The sequence below is a fragment of the Pipra filicauda genome, unplaced genomic scaffold (genome assembly GCF_003945595.2).
Source record: "Pipra filicauda isolate LSUMZ 115617 unplaced genomic scaffold, ASM394559v2 scaffold16_size7369187_pilon, whole genome shotgun sequence".
NCBI lineage: Eukaryota > Metazoa > Chordata > Aves > Passeriformes > Pipridae > Pipra > Pipra filicauda.
Window position 1 is genome coordinate 6,261,270 of NW_024104207.1, and position 20,197 is coordinate 6,281,466.

Below are 20,197 nucleotides of genomic sequence, written 5' to 3' on the forward strand. Positions count from 1 at the left end.
AAGATGCAGGGGCAGCAGAGCTAATAGATGGGTTTTGAAACACAAAGGTTAGGGCCATGCAGGCACCAAGAGATGAAGGCAGGGGTCTGCTATTGGGAGGCTCTCCAAAATGCTCCCCACACACAAAGGCACCTGGGATGGCCCACCCTTAAGTGGAAGGAAGCACCTAAAGAAGCACCTTCCCCTTAAGGGTGGGTCATCACAGCACCATCCCGAGAGTCTGGAGCCTGCAACTATATCTGCAGCAAAATGGGAGAGGGTTTGTGGCCCTTTCTAATAAAAGACAGGGATGCAGCTAACAAGACTGCTCGGGGAGCCTGTGATGTCTCCATTGCTGCAGGTCTTTAAGGACTGGAAGCAGCCTTTTTCCAGAACAACACTCACTAGCACAGCTTTGCCTTTGGGTAGGGCTGGGCTTGGTTCAGGAGCCTCTGACACAGGGCAGTGACAGCCAGGAGGAGGCTGGAGAGAGGTGTCTGCTGGGCTATATCGAAGCAAAGGCACTCCAACAAGCTATCCAGATGGAAATGACATTTTCATCATGAGTTTTCTCCCAGGGAAAAGATCTGCCCTATTGCAAAAAAGCTGTCTTCATACTCACCAATGCGTGATCAAACTTAAAAGTACTGATGTAGTAGGCTGGGATGTCGGCTGCGGCCAAAGGCTCAGAAATCTGAGCAACAATTCCACATTCATCTGTGGGGAGACAAAAAAATCAATCATTGTTTGGAGGGGCTTGCAGAACTCCCAGGACTCACCAACTCCACGGCTACACAGGGAGTAGTTTGTCTTTACAAACTCCAACCAGAAGGAATCTCTGCAATTAAATGTGTTCTTTCTCACAGAATCAGGCTTTTTTTTGCACATTTAATTTTATTACCTTCTTTTTGCTACAGAGCAGATCTCTAAAGGCACAAAACATTAGAACTGAAACGATTTTCAGAGGTCCAAAGAAAGGCACTGAATGATGTTCAGAAGGAAGCACCACAACCAGCCTCATATGCCCTTTACCTCCATTTTTCTCTGCTATCAAACACTTTGCCCTGCACCTTTGAAAGAGGAGATGCTGACCCACCCATCACCCTGGAGAGATGGTTCCTAGGCTGCAGCCCACCACAGCCCCTGAGACAGGATTTCATGCCAATCTCATCACAGAACATTAATGTGTTGGAATGGACTTTAAGGATCATCCAGGTGGGGTCTTACAAGAGCAGAGTAGAGCAGGAGAATCACCACCTTTCGACCTGCTGGCCCTGCTCCTTTGGATGCAGCCCAAGATCTGGTTGGCTGTTCGGGCTATTCGGTTGGCTTTCTGGGCTTTAAATGGAATTTAAATCGTTCATCTGTCTTGTTCGTTGCAGATAAAACGGTACACTGTTTTCAGATGAAATCTTGAGTTTCACCGATCCCAATTCAACATTTCAACTTGATTTTAAGTTAACATATTTAAACATCACATTTGTAGGGGCCTGGTCAGTGTCCTGATGTGCCATCAGTGACATATCTACATATTTTGCCTCTAAGATGCTTAAAGAGAAAGTACACGAAAATTTCCTTCCTGCTACTTTTGTTTGTCTGGTGTAGAAGTTGCAATTAAATATAAAAATTGGCCAAACATTTTTCAGAAATGTTCTTGAAGCTTGTACTTTGTAGACCATGGGAAGGAGCCCCCATGTTTCCTGAAGATCAGGCCTTTGTTGCAGTATTCAGATCAGACCCTTAAAATTGCAGGGGACACAGCAATAAGAACATGCCTCCAGGCATGAAGCACTTGCTCTGTGTTACCAATATTTTTTTGAATAGAGAAAACATGCAGCACTGAATGTGAAACATCTGAGAACAGGACTCCCACTTGGACAGCTATAAATCTATACTAAATCTACCGAAGTCAGAGAATAACCTGATCTGGGTCCCTCAGTTCAGGAAGGATGTCGAGATGTTGGAGCAGGTCCAGAGAAGGACAACAAGGCTGGTGAAGGGACTTGAACACAGGTCCTATGAGGAGAGGCTGAGGGAGCTGGGGTTGTTTAGCCTGGAAAAAAGGAGGCTCAGGGGAGACCTCATCACTCTCTACAACTACTTGACAGGAGGTTGTAGCCAGGTGGGGGTCCGTCTCTTCTCCCAGACAGCTATCAGTAAGACAAGAGGGCATGGTCTTAGGCTCTGACAGGGGAGGTTTAGGTTAGATATTAGGAAGAAATTCTTTACAGAGAGGGCAATCAGGCATTGGAATGGGCTGCCCAGGGAAGTGGTGAATTCTCTGTCCCTGGAGGTTTTTAAGATGAGACTGGATGTGGCATCAGTGCCACAGCAGTGTTGGATCAAGGGTTAGACCTGATGATCTCAGAGGTCTTTTCCAACCCTGCTGATTCTAGGATTCTATGATTTCTGCACTGGAGTATGACAGTGCCTTTGGACCACTGATTCCAGTAATCTACAATGCGTTTCCATGCCACCTTTTGTCCAGGTTTTCTCTTTAATCAGAGCCCCAGTAGTAGCCACCTCCAAAGTCCAGCAGACGAATGCAATTTAGCTGGAACTGTCAAGCATGTAGCACTTTCAGGAGTATATTTAGAAGTCTGACTTAATAGGTTGGAGTCAGACTCCTCCTGTTTGAAAATCTCAGCTCACAAAGTCATGTTAAGCTGCTGACTCTCGAAAACCCTCAGCCTCAGATGGATTTTTCCATACTCCTTGAAGGCCCTGAGGCGACTGACTGCCTGCGCACCAACTGATCCCCCAAATGTCACCTACCGAAGCCAAGAGGCTGCCCACCAATCCGCACCATCTTCCATAGTTCGCCAGAAGCACTTGTAAACAACAAATTATTAGGAAATCTGTAAAAGCAAAGGAACACCAAACATGGCAATTAAAACACAGCAGTGTGTCAGATTCTGCCTGCGGGGATCTGCTCTTCCTGCATTCCTGCAACATTTGAAGTCAACAATAGCAGGGCAGCAGCTTGGGCAAACTGGGAAAACTCAGGGCAAGTGGGGCAAATGCACCTGCCAGCCCCTCCAAGTGTCCTATGGTAAATCAGCATCTGCTGTGAGAGAGGCACAGGAAAAGATTTCTAAGAAACAGGCTGTGCCCCAGCTTTACAAACATTGAGACCGTGAAGGTTTCATTTGAGCTGCATTTGGACACACCTAGGGATGGAATGTATTTCTATACCTGCTCTCAGGAATGTAAATGTTGACCACTGTTCCTGTGTTTGAGCACCATCAGTGCTTTTTTCCATACTATCCCCAGGAGGTCCCTAGTATCTCTGCAGAGATCCTTATTTCTTAGCAGGAGAAAGGAGACCAGTGGGTAAGAGACTTGCCCAACATCAGTCAGGCGGCCTGTGATGGAGAAGAATCGGCCTCCCAGGTTTTCCACGCCCCAGGCTGAAGCTCCAGCCCTCTGGCCAGTCTTGAAGGAAGACAAAGGTTTACTCTAGTAAGGTCAAAGAAACTTTCAAGAGGGCAATTAACAGTTTGAAAAACAAGTCCCTGGGGCAGGGGACTTGCCCCCAAGAATCAAACCCAAACACTACTCTGTGTTATAAAAGCAGATCTAAGCATTGAGTCTCAGTACAGCATCCTCTCCAGCCTCCAGACCTCAGAGCCTTCTGTGTTGTGCAGCTGCAGAAGCACAAACACACACAGAGGTTGATATTTGCTCCCCAGCTGACTTCCTCCTTATCAGACAAATGAGTCATGGGCTCCCACTGCAAAGGGATAACTCATGACATAATCATCATAACAAAATTTCGAACCAAGACCAGTCATATGTAAAAGAAAAGCAGGAAGACAACATCACTGACATCCCCATCCTGATTTTGGCCTTCAGCAGTAAAACTTCAAACAGCTACACCAGATTTTCTTTTTGGGTTTTGCTTTTAAAAGCACAGCTAATGAACAATAGAATAAAGATGCCAAAATCACTTCACTCCAGTGTTCGTTCCTCTTCTGAAAGTGAGATAACCCTACATCACACTGACTTGTGATTTCACTGAGGGCTTGGACAGACAAGCCCAAAATTCAGACACTGGAACTCACATGCCAGATTTCACTCTGGAAAGTGACAGGATGTACAGACCCATGACACTGATGCAATGAAGGTCCCAATAATTAACGTGAAGGAGTCTAAGCTGCTTCCTGCTCCTTTGAAAACATCCCAGGTGCTTTTTTTGAGGTCCAGGTTACCCTAAGACTAATGCTCACCTCTGCTGTGTCTGCACATCCATGACCAAGGAGATATAACCCTCGATGAGAGAAAAGGAGAAAAAGCGAATATGTCCCGAGTCTTCGTTGCCCACCATCGAGTCTTTTACTCTGAAGAAACAGAAGAGAAGAACATTAACTATGGCTAGAAGAACACAGGAAGGCTGTGAAACCAGAAATGTTCATACACTGACTTAGGGAAGTGACACAGAGTCCTGTCACTCTATACTGCTTTTAATTTTTTTATTTTGCATGGGGGAAAAAGGCAATCTCCACATCTGACAAACCTCTCCCATCCCTGCCCCAAGGTCCCCTCGCAGGAGGCTGTGGGCCAGGAGCCACAGGCACCAAAGGGCAGCAGCCCAGCCAGCTGTACAGATATGCAGCACACTGATCACATGGCTGCTCTTAACTTCACTCTGAAAGGCTCAAGCTTTCCAAAACCAGCAGATGTCTTTGGGCACCCTCAAGCCCGTTGGGCTTCCACCTATCAGGACAACCCTCCTGAGTCTGTGAAACCTTCCTCCCCCAGTGCAGAGCACTGGAGTAGCACAAGGCCACAGCAGATCCCTGAGCATCCCAGAGGAGCAATGGGATTCTGTGCTTTCAGATGCCAGGCACACCTCTCCTGGAAGCACACTTCCCTGCATGACCTACCCATTGGAGTAAAACATGACATCCATTAGGAGTGTAGCAACAGCAGGAAGGGTATCTGGATCCAGGCTGGTGACGCAGAACATATTACTCGGACTGGAAAGGGGATGAATGACAGACCTCTGAACTGAAAGAGACACATGGACACATACAACTGTGAAGCCACATCTGCAGAAAGTTCCTGTCCCAGCAGCCGTATTATCCATGCACTGGCAGCAGCCGCAGAGAAAGCTCAAGGTATTTGTAAGGCAGTTCTTCATAGCTGAAGACATGTTGGCTCTCAGACAGGGACTGAGGGACTTGTGCACAACCTGCTCTTGTGGTGCTCTCCCTGGGGTATAGGGTGGTATCACCCTGAGTACCCAGCCCAGCTCTCTACTCCTAGGGGCTTTCACACCATCAGGTGTAGCCACATGAGTTGAGGGACAACCTAAAGGAGGTGCCAAGACAAACTGAAAAGTGCAAAAAAATTCAGGCTTCCACCATTTAAAAGGCAGGGCTATGGAAGGCATTTCTCCAGCTGTGGTTGTTGGCAGTCCATCCTCTTTTTCCTCATTTCTGGGGATGATAATATCTAGAAAAATTAAAAACCGGTTGCCACACAGCAGTTTGGCAAAGACATTTGCAGCCAGTGGTTGAGAAGCAGCCAGTATTTAGGTAACCAACTAGTAAATAGAGCAACACAGTAAACTACATACCTGTGCCTAATCAACACGTTTCACTGTGCCCTTCCTTAATGCATTTTTTGTTTAAGGCTCATTTTCTTAAATCAGATGATTTATAGCTCCTGAGTGACAGAATTGAGCGGCACTTCATAAAAACTGATCTCTGCTTTTATTTTGGTTATGGGCAAAAAGTTACACAGAGGTCTCCAGCTAAACATATACATTTAAGTTGTTCCTTTCCTAATTGTGCCCTTTGGCTTGATGCTTGTTCCTCTAGACTGCAAACATACTAAGCTTTTGTACAGTCCTGAGCTCATTGTGGCCTTGATCCTCATTGGCACTGAAGTGTGAAAGTTGAACAACAATCTTCTCTGTGCATCACTGCAATACTTAAACAAGCTTTTATAGAAGCCATTTTTCTTTGGAATGTTGAAGCATGGAAATATGGGCTGCAGACAATGTTATTTTTGCAACTGCAATGAACTGTACTTTAACCTTCTGTCCTACAAAAGGCATGTCTCCTCTAAAGATGTGAAACAAGCATTAAAAGGCTAAAATTCAGCAAAACTCATCAGCACTGCTCAGAAAGTTAAGAACCTACTCAAATCCTTGGTTGTACTGGGATAGCCTTGTAAGATTACTACCTTACAACAGGATAAACATTCCCCCAAATGTTGGAGGAAGCTAGGAGGCAGGACTTCCACCCCATGTGTCATGGAGACCAACTCCCTGGCAAGCTGAGCCTGTGCTGGTCCTTACCTAGTTTTGGTTTGACAAATCCATTTGTTATCCCAAAGTCATCAGCAGCCACTGTCTCCCCATTCACTACTCTGAGGATGGTGAACTCGGCAGCCAGCGTGTGCATCACGAAGGGCAGGTCTCGCTCACGCACCTGGAGGTGACAACAGGATTATCTGGTGATGGTGTGCTCCAGAAGTGACAAGATACTGCAGTGGAGGGCACATGCTCTCAGGGCACTGAGAAGTGGACATGTGACTCCTGCTTGAGCCAGCGGGTGTGTAATGATAATTACCATCTGTGGTGTGTAACAATAATTACCATCTGTGTGTGTCTTAGAGAAGCACACTTGGTGATACCAGTGCGAGCCTCAGAGTGCTTTTAAGATTGTGAAAAGAGTGTGGAGATTTCTAAGAGGAGGATGTCTCATGTCTTTTCCAGCATCCCTTCAAGAACTCAGTACTTGCCTGTTCTTCAGCCTTGTTTCCTAAGGAAATACGGTTGGGCCCTGTGTGCGGGCACGCACACACACACACACACACGTGTGTGTGAGACAGAAAAACAGTCTGTCCAAAACAACTTTGGAGCCTCTTGGCCATCACCAGCCAACCTGACAGCAGACACTGTGTTCCTCTAACTTTCAGAAAACCAATGTCTGAGTGATGGTGGGAAATGCTGCCAGAACCTCCACTGAGGGAGAGACTGTAGTGTGGGTTCAGTACTCTCCTTAGACACCAGACAGCTCATGACAACAAATGCTTCATTCCATGGGAAAAGCTCCTGAGATGTCAGAAAGCCTAACTACAAGGGACAGAGCTCTGGGGAAAGCAGACTTTGGTACTTCTGCTGCTTCCCAAACAACTTGTTCCCAGAAATGCCTAACTGAACCCTCATCTAGTGGCAGTAACTCTGCCTTTTCCTCTCACATTCTCTTACCAGGATGAAGTCCGTCTGATAGGTGGAGAGCATAAACACTGAGATGTTTTGGTCAGCTAGAGGTGCTATTACTGACTTGGCAATTTTGGTCACTCCAATGGGCTGGGAGCTGGAGAAGCCACCTCCACCAGATACCACGTTGAGGGCAAGCCATGTCGCATCAGCCACGCTCAAGTGTTCCGAGGAAGGAAGCTCTGCAAAGAGACAGAACGGGAGGACAGAGGTTTGTTTTAGAGGCAGGGAGAACCAGGTCCATCATCTATCAGTACGTGGTTAGCACAGACCTAAGTGCAAGGAATGAGATGAGCCCCCTTATCCAGCCAACCTCATGGGCTTCCCCATGCTACTCCACAGGATGGTATTGTGCTGGTTTTACACATAGTGATTGCATCAAATTCCATGGCAAGACTCATACAGATTGTTGAGGACAACACAGAGAGACTCAGTAATTCACCTGGATGGCTGCGTCTGGCCCTGGTGACCTTCCCATGTGGAAGCAGCCCAAGGTCTTTAACTTAACTTGAATAATTTCTATCACACAATTTCTCTGAACACTTTACTCAGGCTTTTCTTGTTTCCATTTTCCCACTCTAATCTAAACCCAAATTTTGTTCTCCTGGACTTGAGATGAAGGTTGACAGAACAGCCTTGGCGGTATCCAAGACTTTGCAGATGCAGAGCAGGCACCCTATGCATCTGTGGGCTGCTGCCTCCATCTCTAAAGCAGAAGAGCCATACAGTTCTGTAGAGATGGACGGATTCTGTAGAGATGGAGGGATTACAAGGTAAGCATAGGATAATGGAAACCTTTTTAAGAATAACCCCATTCCATTTGCTTCTAGTCTGTTGTGGTTAAGTAGTTAAAAATCTGCAGCTAAACCACTTAATACAAATTATTAACTGTTTTAAAGAACCCTTAATGCATTAACAGCCTAGAAAACCAGAGTCAGACTCTGGAATGAAGGCATACACTAAGATCCTCTGGACTCTGGATTTTAGTTTGGCAAATTATAGAAATAAACAGTTCAGATCCAGATCCAGACTAACAAATGCATAATCTCAGTTAAATCTACTTGGTGTAAGGAACCTGACCTCAGATGCAGATCCAGCCAGTAAGGACACAGCAGAGGTCCCAGTGGAAACCTACACACTTAGCTCAGAGGAGAGATACAGCCCAGAAGTCTGAAAAGCATAAACCCCAGCATCACTGCTCCTGCAGTCAGTGCCCTGGCACTGCAGACTTGTCTCCATGTCCACCCACTCCTGGCTCCTCCATACAGTATCCTTTCCTTTTCCTTCAGTGAGACCTTTGGGAGCTGTTTCTGTACAGCCTCAAACACTGTGTAATAAATTCTTAACCTCACCTGCTCCGAATCCTCAGGCACCACTTCCCTGAGACAATGACAGCACTGAAAACCCAAAATGAACTGAATAACAAACACTGTTCATTTTACTCTCTTCAATAACCTCAACTGTGTGTGGCATGAAAATAACCCTGAGCAAACACACTGCCAAACAGTGGAGATACTGAGGGTTCTGCTTCTGCATTTTGATGTTTAGCTTCATAAGCCAATGTTTTTTACTGAGTAATCAGAGCTTACATGGAATGAAAACTAGACACAGTGAGAGGGGGTAAGTTTGTGCATTAATCAATAGGATGTTACCTTGGAGAGACTAGTGCAAGTTGCTTGCAGCAAATTATTGCAGCAAAATAACCATTTTCTGATCAGACAGCCCTCTGCATCAGAGAAGCACCCCCAAAGCCAAACTTACTGCATCATCTGGCACGGAGAAACTAGGGCTCAAAACAACTGCCACTGAACTCTGCTTGCCTCAGGGTCCTGTGCTCACCAACCAGTCCCAACCCCAGTGAGCATGTCCCAGGTGTGCCCAAGTTCACTAATGACACCTAAATGGCAGCGAGAAGAGATCACACAACTTATTTTCCTCTCTATAAACAGAGCAGATGATATTCCTGCTTTGTTCAGGTGACATGGGCCTGGATTGCAGTTCATCATACGCCAGTTTAAATACTATTTTGGGTCAGGGATATGATGGAAGATGTAGTATTTCATGGTGGACAGAGGCACTATCATGTTTCAGTCCAGCAGCAGCTGCGCTGGAGGAGCTTCCCCAAAAAGACTTCATCAACCCCTTCCTCAGGGGGCAGGATGGCTGATTTGCCCATTGCAGTTGTAATTATTGGGAAGTGTTGATCACGTTTGGGTTTATGTGTTTAACAGGTCCTATGAAGTGTGACAGGGGCCACTGCACTTGCTTAAGTAACCTGTTTCTCACAATTCAATTAACTTTGCAAAAAATATATACGAAGTGATTGAAATACCAATTTTGGACACTGTCTCCACTAGGCAGCCAGATGGAAAAATACAGCCCAAATTTTAAGGAAACAAACTCAGGCTGGAGGATCAACAAATTCATCTAAAAAAAATAGTATCAAATAAATCATGTGGGACAGTGCTTTGCCCAGGATCCTGTTAAATGCTGTAAACCCAAGGAGAGCCAAAAACACCAGTTGTAACATTAACAGAGAATCACAGAACACGCTGAGTTGGAAGGGACCCACAAGGATCAGCAAGTGCAACTCCTGGTCCTGCACACGACCATCCCCAAGAGTCATACTATGTGCCTGAGAGTATCATCTGGACGCACGAACTCTGTCAGGCTTGGTGCTGTGACCACTGCCTTGGGGAGCCTGTTCCAACACCCAACCACCATCTAGGCAAAGAACCTTTTTACACAGACTCAATGAGGTAGAACAAGGTAATAAATATAGAGGAAAATGAGGAATCGCCCATGTTTCAGTACCAACCCACCATCTCCACCACTCAGCCCACGGGAGAGCAGAACTCTGGACACGCCACAGCTTCAGCACTGCCACGTCCTCTGTCCTCCCATCAGGCAGAAATCTCTCTGCTGGGTTATCAAGATTCTCTGGCAACTGGTTTATCAGAGTGCACTCACTCCCACTTCTGATCATGGGGGACATCTCACCTCTAGCTGAGAAGGACCTCTCAAAGGCTTTATTATAATCAGGGGGTTTGTTTTGAACTTTCACTGGGGTGAAGCCTTAAGATTTTTGTGGTTTTGCTGTGTAAGGCTTTGCAGAGCTGCTGCCAACAGCAGGCACCAGAAGCAGGTCAGCTGCTTGCAGGCTCCACAACCATTGTTTTCTGCCTAACATCACAACTACCACTGGCAGAGCAGGGGCCTAGACTCCAGCCATCATTCCATGGTCGTTGGCATGGAACCCCACCAGGCTTGGCAAGATGTGAACAATTTGATAGCCCAGGGTAATGATTGCCCCTGGCAATGCAACGCTGGGTACCAATTGCTGGTGGGCTCCAAAAGCCTGTGGGACTGCTCTCCATTGGTACAGCAGTTTTCTCTCATCCAAAATTCTTCCCACTGCATGCAATCTTGCAGTGCCACCAAGCAGACAGATGCCATGTGGGACACTGCACCTCCCAGTATTAAACCTCCCAGGTATTAAACAAATGCCAATCCCTGCACAAACCAAACCCAACCAACACGTCCAATAAGGTTTAGGGAGTGAGTAACTGCTTATTCATATCGTGGGTTATTTAAAAGGTCAGGGCTCTGTCTGGAGCCTCACTGGCCCATTTGGCAGCCCTAGCTGAAGTAGAGCAGCCTCCATGGCACACATCATCCCGGGAAGAGAGGTGGCGAGTATCATAGCAGCCATAATTGGCTCCTCAGCAAAAATAATCAATACCATTTCCAAGGAGGACAACAAACATTGGCTGAAACCCAAATAAGGACTGAATTGCTGCCGCTGGAGCACTATATGCAATGCTGTAAGTACTGTGAGCTGGTGCTCCATGTGGCACTCCTAAAATACCTTTGGGAGGTTGTTGGGCAGATGATGAGATTCCAGCTCATGGGTCTTTGCAAGCAGCCAAGGAAGTCACAGAAAGCAGGAAAGAAAAAATCTTCTGTTTTTACAGTCCTGATCAAAGAGTCAGCCCGACAGTGTGGGTCTGCACAACACTGGGAAAACAACATTTTTTCTGCCTATATTGTCCACCCTAGGGACCCTGCAGTCTCGCGCATCCTGCATAGCAAGAGACAAAGCACCAGGAGACAGATCTCCCGCTCCAGCAGAACAGTGGAAAATGTGCAAAATGCTCTGAGAAAGGGCAGGACCACCAGAACTTTTTTGCCCTTCTGTATCTAATTTAAATGGGTTCACGTTTCTCATAAAAAGGTTATAGTTAAGGGGGATGCACAGCTCCACAGAAGAAATGCATCTCACCTACCCACACTGATAGCTGGGTGAGTCCTGTGCAATGTGTTGCCAACCAGTGACCTACTCCCTTCCTCCACAAAAATACCCTGTTTTCTGTGGAGCCTATTCCAACTTAACGACAATCAGACACCCACTTCAGGACACCTATATTTTCAAGTGAAACTATAGATAAATGATGGATTTATCATAGTGGTTGGAGAGAAATGAAGGCACTCGGTTTGTTCCGTTGGTGTGGCATTTTGGATCATTTCCTAAGCACTTACCTTCACTCAGTACACAAATTTTTGCATAGCAGAATGCCCTGAGTGATGTGCTACTCTCTGGTTTGTTCTCGTACTCTGAATGAACCAACTATTCACATGATTCATCATTGCGAGACTTGTGTTTTCAGCCAAATACTAAAAAATAAGGAAATTAAAAAGTGCTGTGGATTTTTTGACCAGCCTTCTGGTTTTAAAAACCTTACACTGTACTTATTTCACCTTCTATAGCTTCCCTCTGCAAAAATGGCAGCTAGACTCTGGCTTATATTAAAAGGACAGGGAAAACGGCTCCTACAATAGCAGGATTCCAATGGTCGGTCACTAGAAATAAAAAACACTGCCAAGTGCAAAAGTCATGATAAATCAGGAGAGCTGTCACCAATGCCTCAATGTGGCAGTACTGCTATGTATATATATATTTTTAATAGGATTTTTGTGTTTATTAAGGGGTTCTCTTCCAGTAGAAGCTTTTCATTGCTCTGCAGTTTTAAAATCCCATTTTATAATCTCGGGGCGTAAAGCCTGAGCCAAAGCCTAGTGTCTGACTTCTCTGTTGGCTTCACTACACCAGAGGGGCTGGAGAGGTGCTGCTGTGCAGACCGTGCAATGCCCAACCACCAGCGAGCCCACGGGGAGCTGGGGTACACAGGGCTCATTGCCAGCACCCACTGGTGTGGTTTCCTGACATCTGCATAAAGTGCATGTGTTTGAACTGGATATCTCTGCTCGGGAAACATTTTAGGAACTTTTATTCTTTCAGGCACTGTGGAAACTGGCCACGTGAGCTCCAAATCTTGAGGGAAGAGTGGGTGGAAGATAACCACCTGAACCCCATTTCTTTTGAGAAATCAGGCAAAGTAAATATTCCTTTAATGTTGGAAATGGGGTACTCTCTTTCTCTCACTTCCAGAAAATATCAGAAAGGGGATAAAGCAGGATAAAGGTGTTTATTTATCAGTTTCTAAAGTAGTGTGCTAAAATCCAGAAAGAGCTCTGAAGCTGGTCCAGTGGCCAGCTTTGTGTGTCCTGGTCCTCACTACTCTGGAAGCATGAGGGTTGTTCCTGATGGATGTCCTACTCCTTGCTTTGCTTTGCTGCATGGACAAGCCAAAGTGATCCAGCACTGTGCTTCCCCTACAGGACCCCACCAGGGCAGCAAAAACATCCTGGGGATGTTACAAGGCAAATCATAACCTTTCAGAGGATGCAAACAGCCTTTATTTTGGCCTTAAAGCACACACGTTGCCAGCTTCACACTTAATAACTGGGAGCAAAGATTGCTGCTGCCACACAAATTCTAAGCAAGCCCCCTGGGCAGTTTGGAGTGCAGAGTGAGGTGGCCACCAGGCAGAAAGTCCTGGGTGTCAGTTTGATCCAAGTGCCACAGAGCATTCCCACACCAAGGGACTTATCTAAGCACAATAGTCAGGCAAGGTGAAAGCTCGTTGCTTGTCTTAGGTCCAAAAAGTTAATGCTTCTGCGCTCAAGAGGAGGAAGAAAACCCCACAGCTCCGAACCAGCTGAAAGCATCTCACGTGGCAACAAGCTTGAGCTCATCCTGGGAAGAGGTCAGCACGCTCACGATCAAGCAGCTTTAGCAATTTTTTCCATTTATGCTAACGGTTTGGTCAGCTGCCACCTTCCTCACAGGGCAATACCAGAGGTGATCATTGTATCAGAGAATGGTTTGGGTGGGAAGGGACCTTTACAGGCCGTCTAGTGCAACCTCCCTGCAATAAGCGGGGACATCTTCAACTAGATCAGGTTGCTCCAAGCCCCCTAACCTTAAATGTGTCCAGGGATGGGGTATCCATCACCTTTCTGGGCAAACAGAGGTGCTGTGCCAGAATCAGGAACAGAAGTGAGCTCTGTGAACACGACTTGTGACATGAAGAGTGCAGTGCCTCCAGCACCGTGCTCAGGCTCAGATGCGTGAGCTGGCAGTGAGACATCTCATCCAGGGCACAGCAGGGGTTTTTAGAGCTCTACATGTTTATTAGATACCAAGTGGTGCCAGCAAATGGGACAGCAGGTTTTTCCAGGATCTCAGTGGACTATCGAACTTCAATTTTCATCTCTTTCATCCCAAATTTGCTCCTGATGAACCTGGGCACCTGCAGGACTGGATCCACACCTGGGGAACCTCGCCATCTCTAACTGTGTGCTTCTGTGTTTCTGACATTTTCTCCTAGCAGAGCATGCAAAACTTGGGTTTTTTTATTCTAAGTGCCATCAACAGGGAAGCTGTGAAACCTGTCATCTCATTTTCCCATTTATTTATTATCCCACTCACACAACTGTCAAAAGAACATTGTTAGGTTCATAAACTCGCACTCTGCAGGGAGGAAATGACATCTAGCCTCAATGTTTCTGTGTTTCAGTTTCCTGAAGTGGGTACAAACCCCTATTTCTTCTAAATTTTGCTCTAAAGAACCAGCTGACTTGTTCAGCTGAGGTTTATATACATCTGACAATTGAAGGACTTTACAGCAAATGCAAAGCAGCATGGAAAATTTCTGCACTACGAGGGAGTGTAGCAAAGATTTGAATGTCTAAAAACAGGGTTAGAATTCCTGGGAAGTTTTGTTCTGGCCTCTTTGACCATCTTTGCCTTATCACTGAGGGAGGAAGCTGTTGGTACTAGTGCTATTCCAGGGATAATCAGGTAGGTTTGAAAGGCAAAGGTTTCTCACTTTCCACTATCAAGACCATAAAAGACAGAAAAACAGACAGAGGAAAAGAAAGAAAACAAGAAGTAAGCAAATGAGAATGCTCTCTAGGGAAAAAAAAGCACCCTGAACCTGCCAAAGTCCCACTCCCTGAGCTCTGAGCAGCTGGCTCAGAGCACCCAGTACAGACCAGCTCTCCCCAAACCCACGCCTCCCAGGAGTGTTCCCAAAGCAACCTCAAGCAAATGCATCTTCCTTTGATTCTTGCATGACATTCATCTTATACTAGTCCTTGTCTGTTACAGATATTCTTTCAGTTTATGGAGTAACTAACTCTAAAGGCTATTTATTTACATAGAATCGGTGAACATACACAGTGCAATTTTCTCATGTTGTCCTGACAATTCAATTCAAGTTTTACCCAGTGTAATAACCAGTTTGAATTTCCAACTATTCACACGAATAGGACAAATTACATACACAGGGAATTACACGCAGTGACCCTGGGTTTCATGTCCATCTGATGGAAACTACTGTTATTAGTCACACACAAGGGAGTTCTCCAAGCCCTTTACTGGAGGGAAATGATAAACACATTCATCACACCTTTATTTTATAAAAATTAGAAGATTCAAAAATCTGCTTTGAAGAGCACTGAGGTCACCTGGGGCATTTCTTCAAGCCCTATTCTTAAAGATAGAGAAATGGCTCCTACCCAGAGACAACAAGGGATTTAATAGTGGATATTTCCAGCAATCTCAGGAGCTACAGCAGACATTGTGTCAGCTCAGCCATCTCCACTGAACCTTCACTGTAAGCAATCTGCAGGGGCAAATGACTATTTTGAAACAGCTAGAAACTTTTAATGCAAAGTAACTACTTTCCTAAACAGCCCCATCCACTATCCCCCACACCACAACCACTTCTGCAGGCACCTCAGTCTAGCAGCTCCCAAGCAAGGCCTATACAAAAAGTTTCTGGGAAGGGAGGCTACACTGCTTTGCAGCTTCTCCACTGTTATACATCTGCCCACATATCTGCACGAAACAGGAAAGTCTGACAGGTGTCATGTTCCAAGATCGAGAAGTGTGTATTTTTACCATGAACAGTACAGTTACAGAAAGACCTCCTAAGCACAACGCCCATGCCCTGAGAGGATGAAGGAGGACAGTGTGGTGCTGCTTCTCTTTACCTATCGGGAACATGTGCATCACTTTCTCAACACATGCCAAAGGGCTCCTCATCTCTGCTGACATGGACACAGCCTTTGTGGATTTTGAGGAATGAGATGAGGTAGATGCTGAGGTATGGCACCTTCCTGGAAAGTTTACTAGCTAGTCTGCTAAAAGAAGCAGAAGTGAGAATGTATTTACACTAGTTCCAGAGCTGGGGAAGAAGCATGTGATAATTAAAATTATTCTTTCTGCTCAGCATGTCCTCAACTATATTTGTACAAAGCACAGATGACGCCATGTGGCTGACTGATCTATTTACACCTCTGGAGTTCCCTGCTCATCCCCATCCTTGTCTCCCAATTAAGGGTGCAGGCAGGAATTTGGGGTAGTTCCAGCAATCAAATGCGCCTGGCACACCACTGGGACTGAACAGACAAATCAGACTTTTCCCCAGTGTAAGCTGTTCAGGGTCTCTCTACTGACTGAATACAGGCAAGCAGAGTAAACTGAAAGGTTCATTTCTAGGGAAGAGCTAAATTAAAGTGAATGTTATCGTTGGAGCTTGTTGTGAATGCAAAAAAGCATCAAAGCCAGGTTAAAACTCTGCTGCTTTTGCTGACTGTAAGAAGCAGAGGCAAGAAGCATGCTGTTTTCAGAAATGCACCGTTCCTGTGCAGCCTGTCTCTCTTTCAGACTTTCCTATACTCCTTGCCTAGCTGGCTGCTGGCCTGGGGGTAAGTAGAGCTGCAGGCTGTTTCACAGGTGCCCTGTCCCTGCCAGACAGAGACAGTCCACGTGCAGGAATACTGGGGCAGTGGCAAGGGCTGCAGGTGGTTGCTGTGAGTCCATCACAATGGTCTGGCCCCACCAGATGGGACTTACCTGCCTTACTCTGCCACTAGCTTGTGAGGTGACGTTGAGCATCCCTTCCCATACCTATGTTTCCCTTTCGCATAAAGTATTTGGTTGCTAAAGTCCCTCTCTCACACTAAATAAGTATGTGAAATGTTGGCATATTTCCACAGAGCATTGTGGCTCCTGGGTGTTACAGTAACAGCACCAAGAATGAACTCAGGAGGTGGGACCTGGCAACCCATCCTGGTGCACTTAAAGGATGTAGCTCCCCTTTATTTGTGTGCTGGTATTTTCATTTCATGTCATTTTCCCAAAGCCTCTTGTGTCCGCAGAAGGGACCAGCAGTGCCTGTGCCACTGAGGTGAGGGGTCTCCATGCCTCTCCTATCCTTCTGAAATAACAACAGCTGCAGAAATCCAAGCAGTTGCTTTTTCTCCCTCCATTGGGCTCCAACCTACCACCAAAACAAGTGACTCCTTTGGTCTGCATCTGGAGAGCAGCTGGATCCCCTTGCATTAAAGAAAAGACATAATTTCCCAGGGGGAAAAGAATGTGTTTGCAATGCAAGTTTCCCTTGCAGTAGAGAGATGTGAAACACAATATATTTCCTTTAAAATCAGCAAATATTCCTCTGAACCTCAGCTTCCCCACCTTCAAGCAAAGAATTTGCATCCCTGTGTCGACCCGACAAAGAGCTGAACTCAACAACCACCAAGTGCTGCACAGCTGCAGGCAGAGGCCAGAAACACCATCTAGATTCTCTGCCTGTCCCCCACTAACCACATAACCAAGCAGTGCCATGTTCTTTTGCACATCCACCAGATCTGCTGCAGCCCAAGCTGCTTCAGCAGAGGTACCCAGCACAAATCTCTGAAGACACACAAGAGCTTATGTCCCATTCCTCTCCCTTTCCCAGCTCAAGTATTTAGTATCTGATGAGTGTGTGCACTGGGCTTTGCAGAGATTTTGCTATGATAGCTTTCTCCTGGCCTTGTGGAAGCCTTCCAGATGTCTGTGGTCCTTCACCTGGGCCTGGCACGAAGGTTGTGGCAAGCAGAAAAGTTGGGGGAAGCTGTGTCCTGGGGAGGTACATGAGATAGATCACTGTTCTTGGAATAGCTGCTGCAGTCCTGCGTTTAGCCACAGCGACAGTCCCATGTACACCCTGGGTCACATCCAGAATAACAGACAGGGCTCTGGTAGGGAAATGAATGAGAACTGCTATTTTTAACAGTCATTAACTTTACATGAAAACATCCAGCTCTCCAACTTTTGAAGCTGTTTTACTAAATGTTTGCCTCCCCTTGTTCCAGTTAAAGGAAGTGGAGTGGAAGACTTCCCTCCTAGAGATGTTCTGGATACACATGACTCACCACACCAAGTCAGACCAGAGGCAGTTCCAATAGTGTCCAGTGACAGATGTTCACACGGGTCCATTTTTTGAGTGTTATCATCTTGCTCTGAGACTACAGAATGGACCCAAAACACCGCCCTAACAATTGCTTCAGTTTAAAAGAGGCTTTCAGGGCAGTGCAGACATATTTGCATATCTGTGGGCAAACCAGAGAGAAACCTAGGAGTGCTGGCTACCCATCCCATCATCACAAGGATTACATCTGTTGGCCACTTGTCATCTGAGTCCATCATCATAAAACCCCCAAACTTTTCCCAGCTGCCAGCCATGCAGGCCAGCTGAGCTCTGCTCTGTTCCCATTCCCTGCCAGTCCCAGGCATGCAGGTGACATGGGGTGGTGCTGGGGAAAGGATTCACAGAAGCTCAATTTCCAAACTGTGAGACGTTCCTACCTCACCCTACTCTATCTGTGAATTTGTGGATGGACAGAGGGGATATTCAGTACTGTATCTGAACTGGGAAAATCTTTCCTTGGTTGGGACATGCCAAATTACTCCAAAGATGTCATCAATCTTTGTCATTTCTGGAAGGCCAAGTGTGCAGGTGTGAGGACTCCACACACTCACTCAGGCAGATCCTCCTCTTCTATAGATGAAGTCCGTAAAGCAAGGGCTGAGTCGCCTGAGTCAGCACCCCTCCAAAGGCCTGGCAGAAAGTGCTGGTAGGAGCAAACTTCCCCTCCTGCCGGAGTGACAACTCTGCCAGAGCGATGGGGTTTATCAGCCAGCCTGGAAAGGGGTCAGGACTGCAACTAATGCCACTGTTTCCCCCTTCCCTCCCACACCCCTGCCTTTCCCCGGCTAGTGCCACCTTAGAGCTGACTCAGCCAGGCTGCTGCGTATCATCAAAAGGAGGTTGAGCAATGGGCACCTTATCTGACCCTGTGAAGAAGGAGCTGCTTTACTGGAGGGAGATAGGTGTTATGTTGTATTTCACTTTTCAAAATCTGCTTATGATTCAGGAGTAGACAACTACTCATTTCTACTTATATGCACACACCACCTGGAGACAAGACTGCCTCCAGAAATGGGATGCAAAGTTCATCCTGCTCATCATCACGCAGGGTGCAGCCCCACCAGCACCAAGCTGGGTTCTTCCTCTGGCTCCATGCCCTGCTCTCTGCCAGCACTGCTGCATCAGCCTTGCCTTGGTGAGCAAAACAACCACTGATTTTATTTAACAAGTCCAAAAGCAAGTCCTCCAGGTAAACTGAACCTGCGCATACCAGCTGGGAAGAAAAATGAATGCAGATGAGTTTATTTTTGCGTCCCCTCCTCCCACCAGCACAAGGAGTTGCTAACATTACATCATCCCACACCCCCGCCCCTCGGATCAAACCCTGCAAAGGCACAGCTTCTTCTAAGGCTGCTGGAAGCAATAGCCATAGGAAAATTAACTCTTTGTTGTGCAGGATGCACTCCCCAGTTGCCAACAGCGACCCAGTACAGGGTTTTGTTGTCAGCTGTTACAGACAGGGATGTCTGAATCCTCTGAGATGTGCAACCCCAGTAACTTCGGCCTCCAAGTATTTATCTAACAGAACAAGTATTTTTCCAACAGGAAAAAGAATCTGAGTTGCTTCCAGTCTGTCCCAAATGTAGAACTAAAGATGGGCAAAGAAGCCACGTGATACCTCAAGGACCAGACTAACACTTTTGATACAGGGACATGACATGACTGAGCAGGACTTTCAATTCCCACCCACGGACTTCAATTACACAGAATAAGGTATTGTTAGTGTCAATTTTCCTCGAGCCTCATGTGGCCTGTCAGAGCAGATGCTGACTGAGGCACAGGCATCTTGTTGAGAGCAACACAAAAGCTTTTCTTTGCAGGAAATTAAAAAACAAGGAAACAAACACCAGCACTTGCGTAAACCCCAGACTGGCTCAGACAGAAACTACCTCGAGACTGCTTATGTTCCAGATCAATGGATCAGCTGCAGCACTGGCAATTAGCACCTTGAAATTATTCAGCAAGATGTGGAGTGGGAATTTTAGGGGAAATGGTGAGGGAAGGGTGAGAACAAGCATGAATAACAATAAATTTTTCTGGATAGAAAAGTCAACGACAAAAAAGTCAATGCCTGGAACTGGCTAAGTCCAAGTACGAACATGGCTGTTGGATGCTTTTGCAATCAGGCAAAAGGTGGACAGAGGGAGCTGGAGGGGTTGAGACTGCATCATGGGAATGGGTATATGGTATGAATGTGGAAAGCAGAGCACATTTTTCTCTGGCTAGGAGTAAAGATATCTCCTCAGTTAGACCATAAGCCTATTTTCTGCTGTACCCAGCACTCCAAGCAAGGCAGAAGTACTCTGGAAACAGATCC

The 20,197-nt window shown here is 46.3% G+C and overlaps 1 protein-coding gene across 3 annotated transcripts in view; it reads right to left on the bottom strand.

Moving 5' to 3' along the window:
- The window catches only part of CASTOR2 (cytosolic arginine sensor for mTORC1 subunit 2), a 137,338-nt gene that overhangs the window by 18,496 nt on the left and 98,645 nt on the right, over positions 1 to 20,197 (bottom strand). For all 3 annotated transcript variants that reach the window (XM_039379517.1, XM_027749966.2, XM_027749967.2), the window contains exons 3-8: positions 7,202 to 7,395; positions 6,287 to 6,419; positions 4,866 to 4,989; positions 4,209 to 4,319; positions 2,755 to 2,837; positions 602 to 696 (exon numbers count right to left, since the gene is read on the bottom strand). In XM_039379517.1, the coding sequence (XP_039235451.1) occupies positions 602 to 696; positions 2,755 to 2,837; positions 4,209 to 4,319; positions 4,866 to 4,989; positions 6,287 to 6,419; positions 7,202 to 7,395 (740 nt within the window). The remainder of the gene's footprint in view (positions 1 to 601; positions 697 to 2,754; positions 2,838 to 4,208; positions 4,320 to 4,865; positions 4,990 to 6,286; positions 6,420 to 7,201; positions 7,396 to 20,197) is intronic.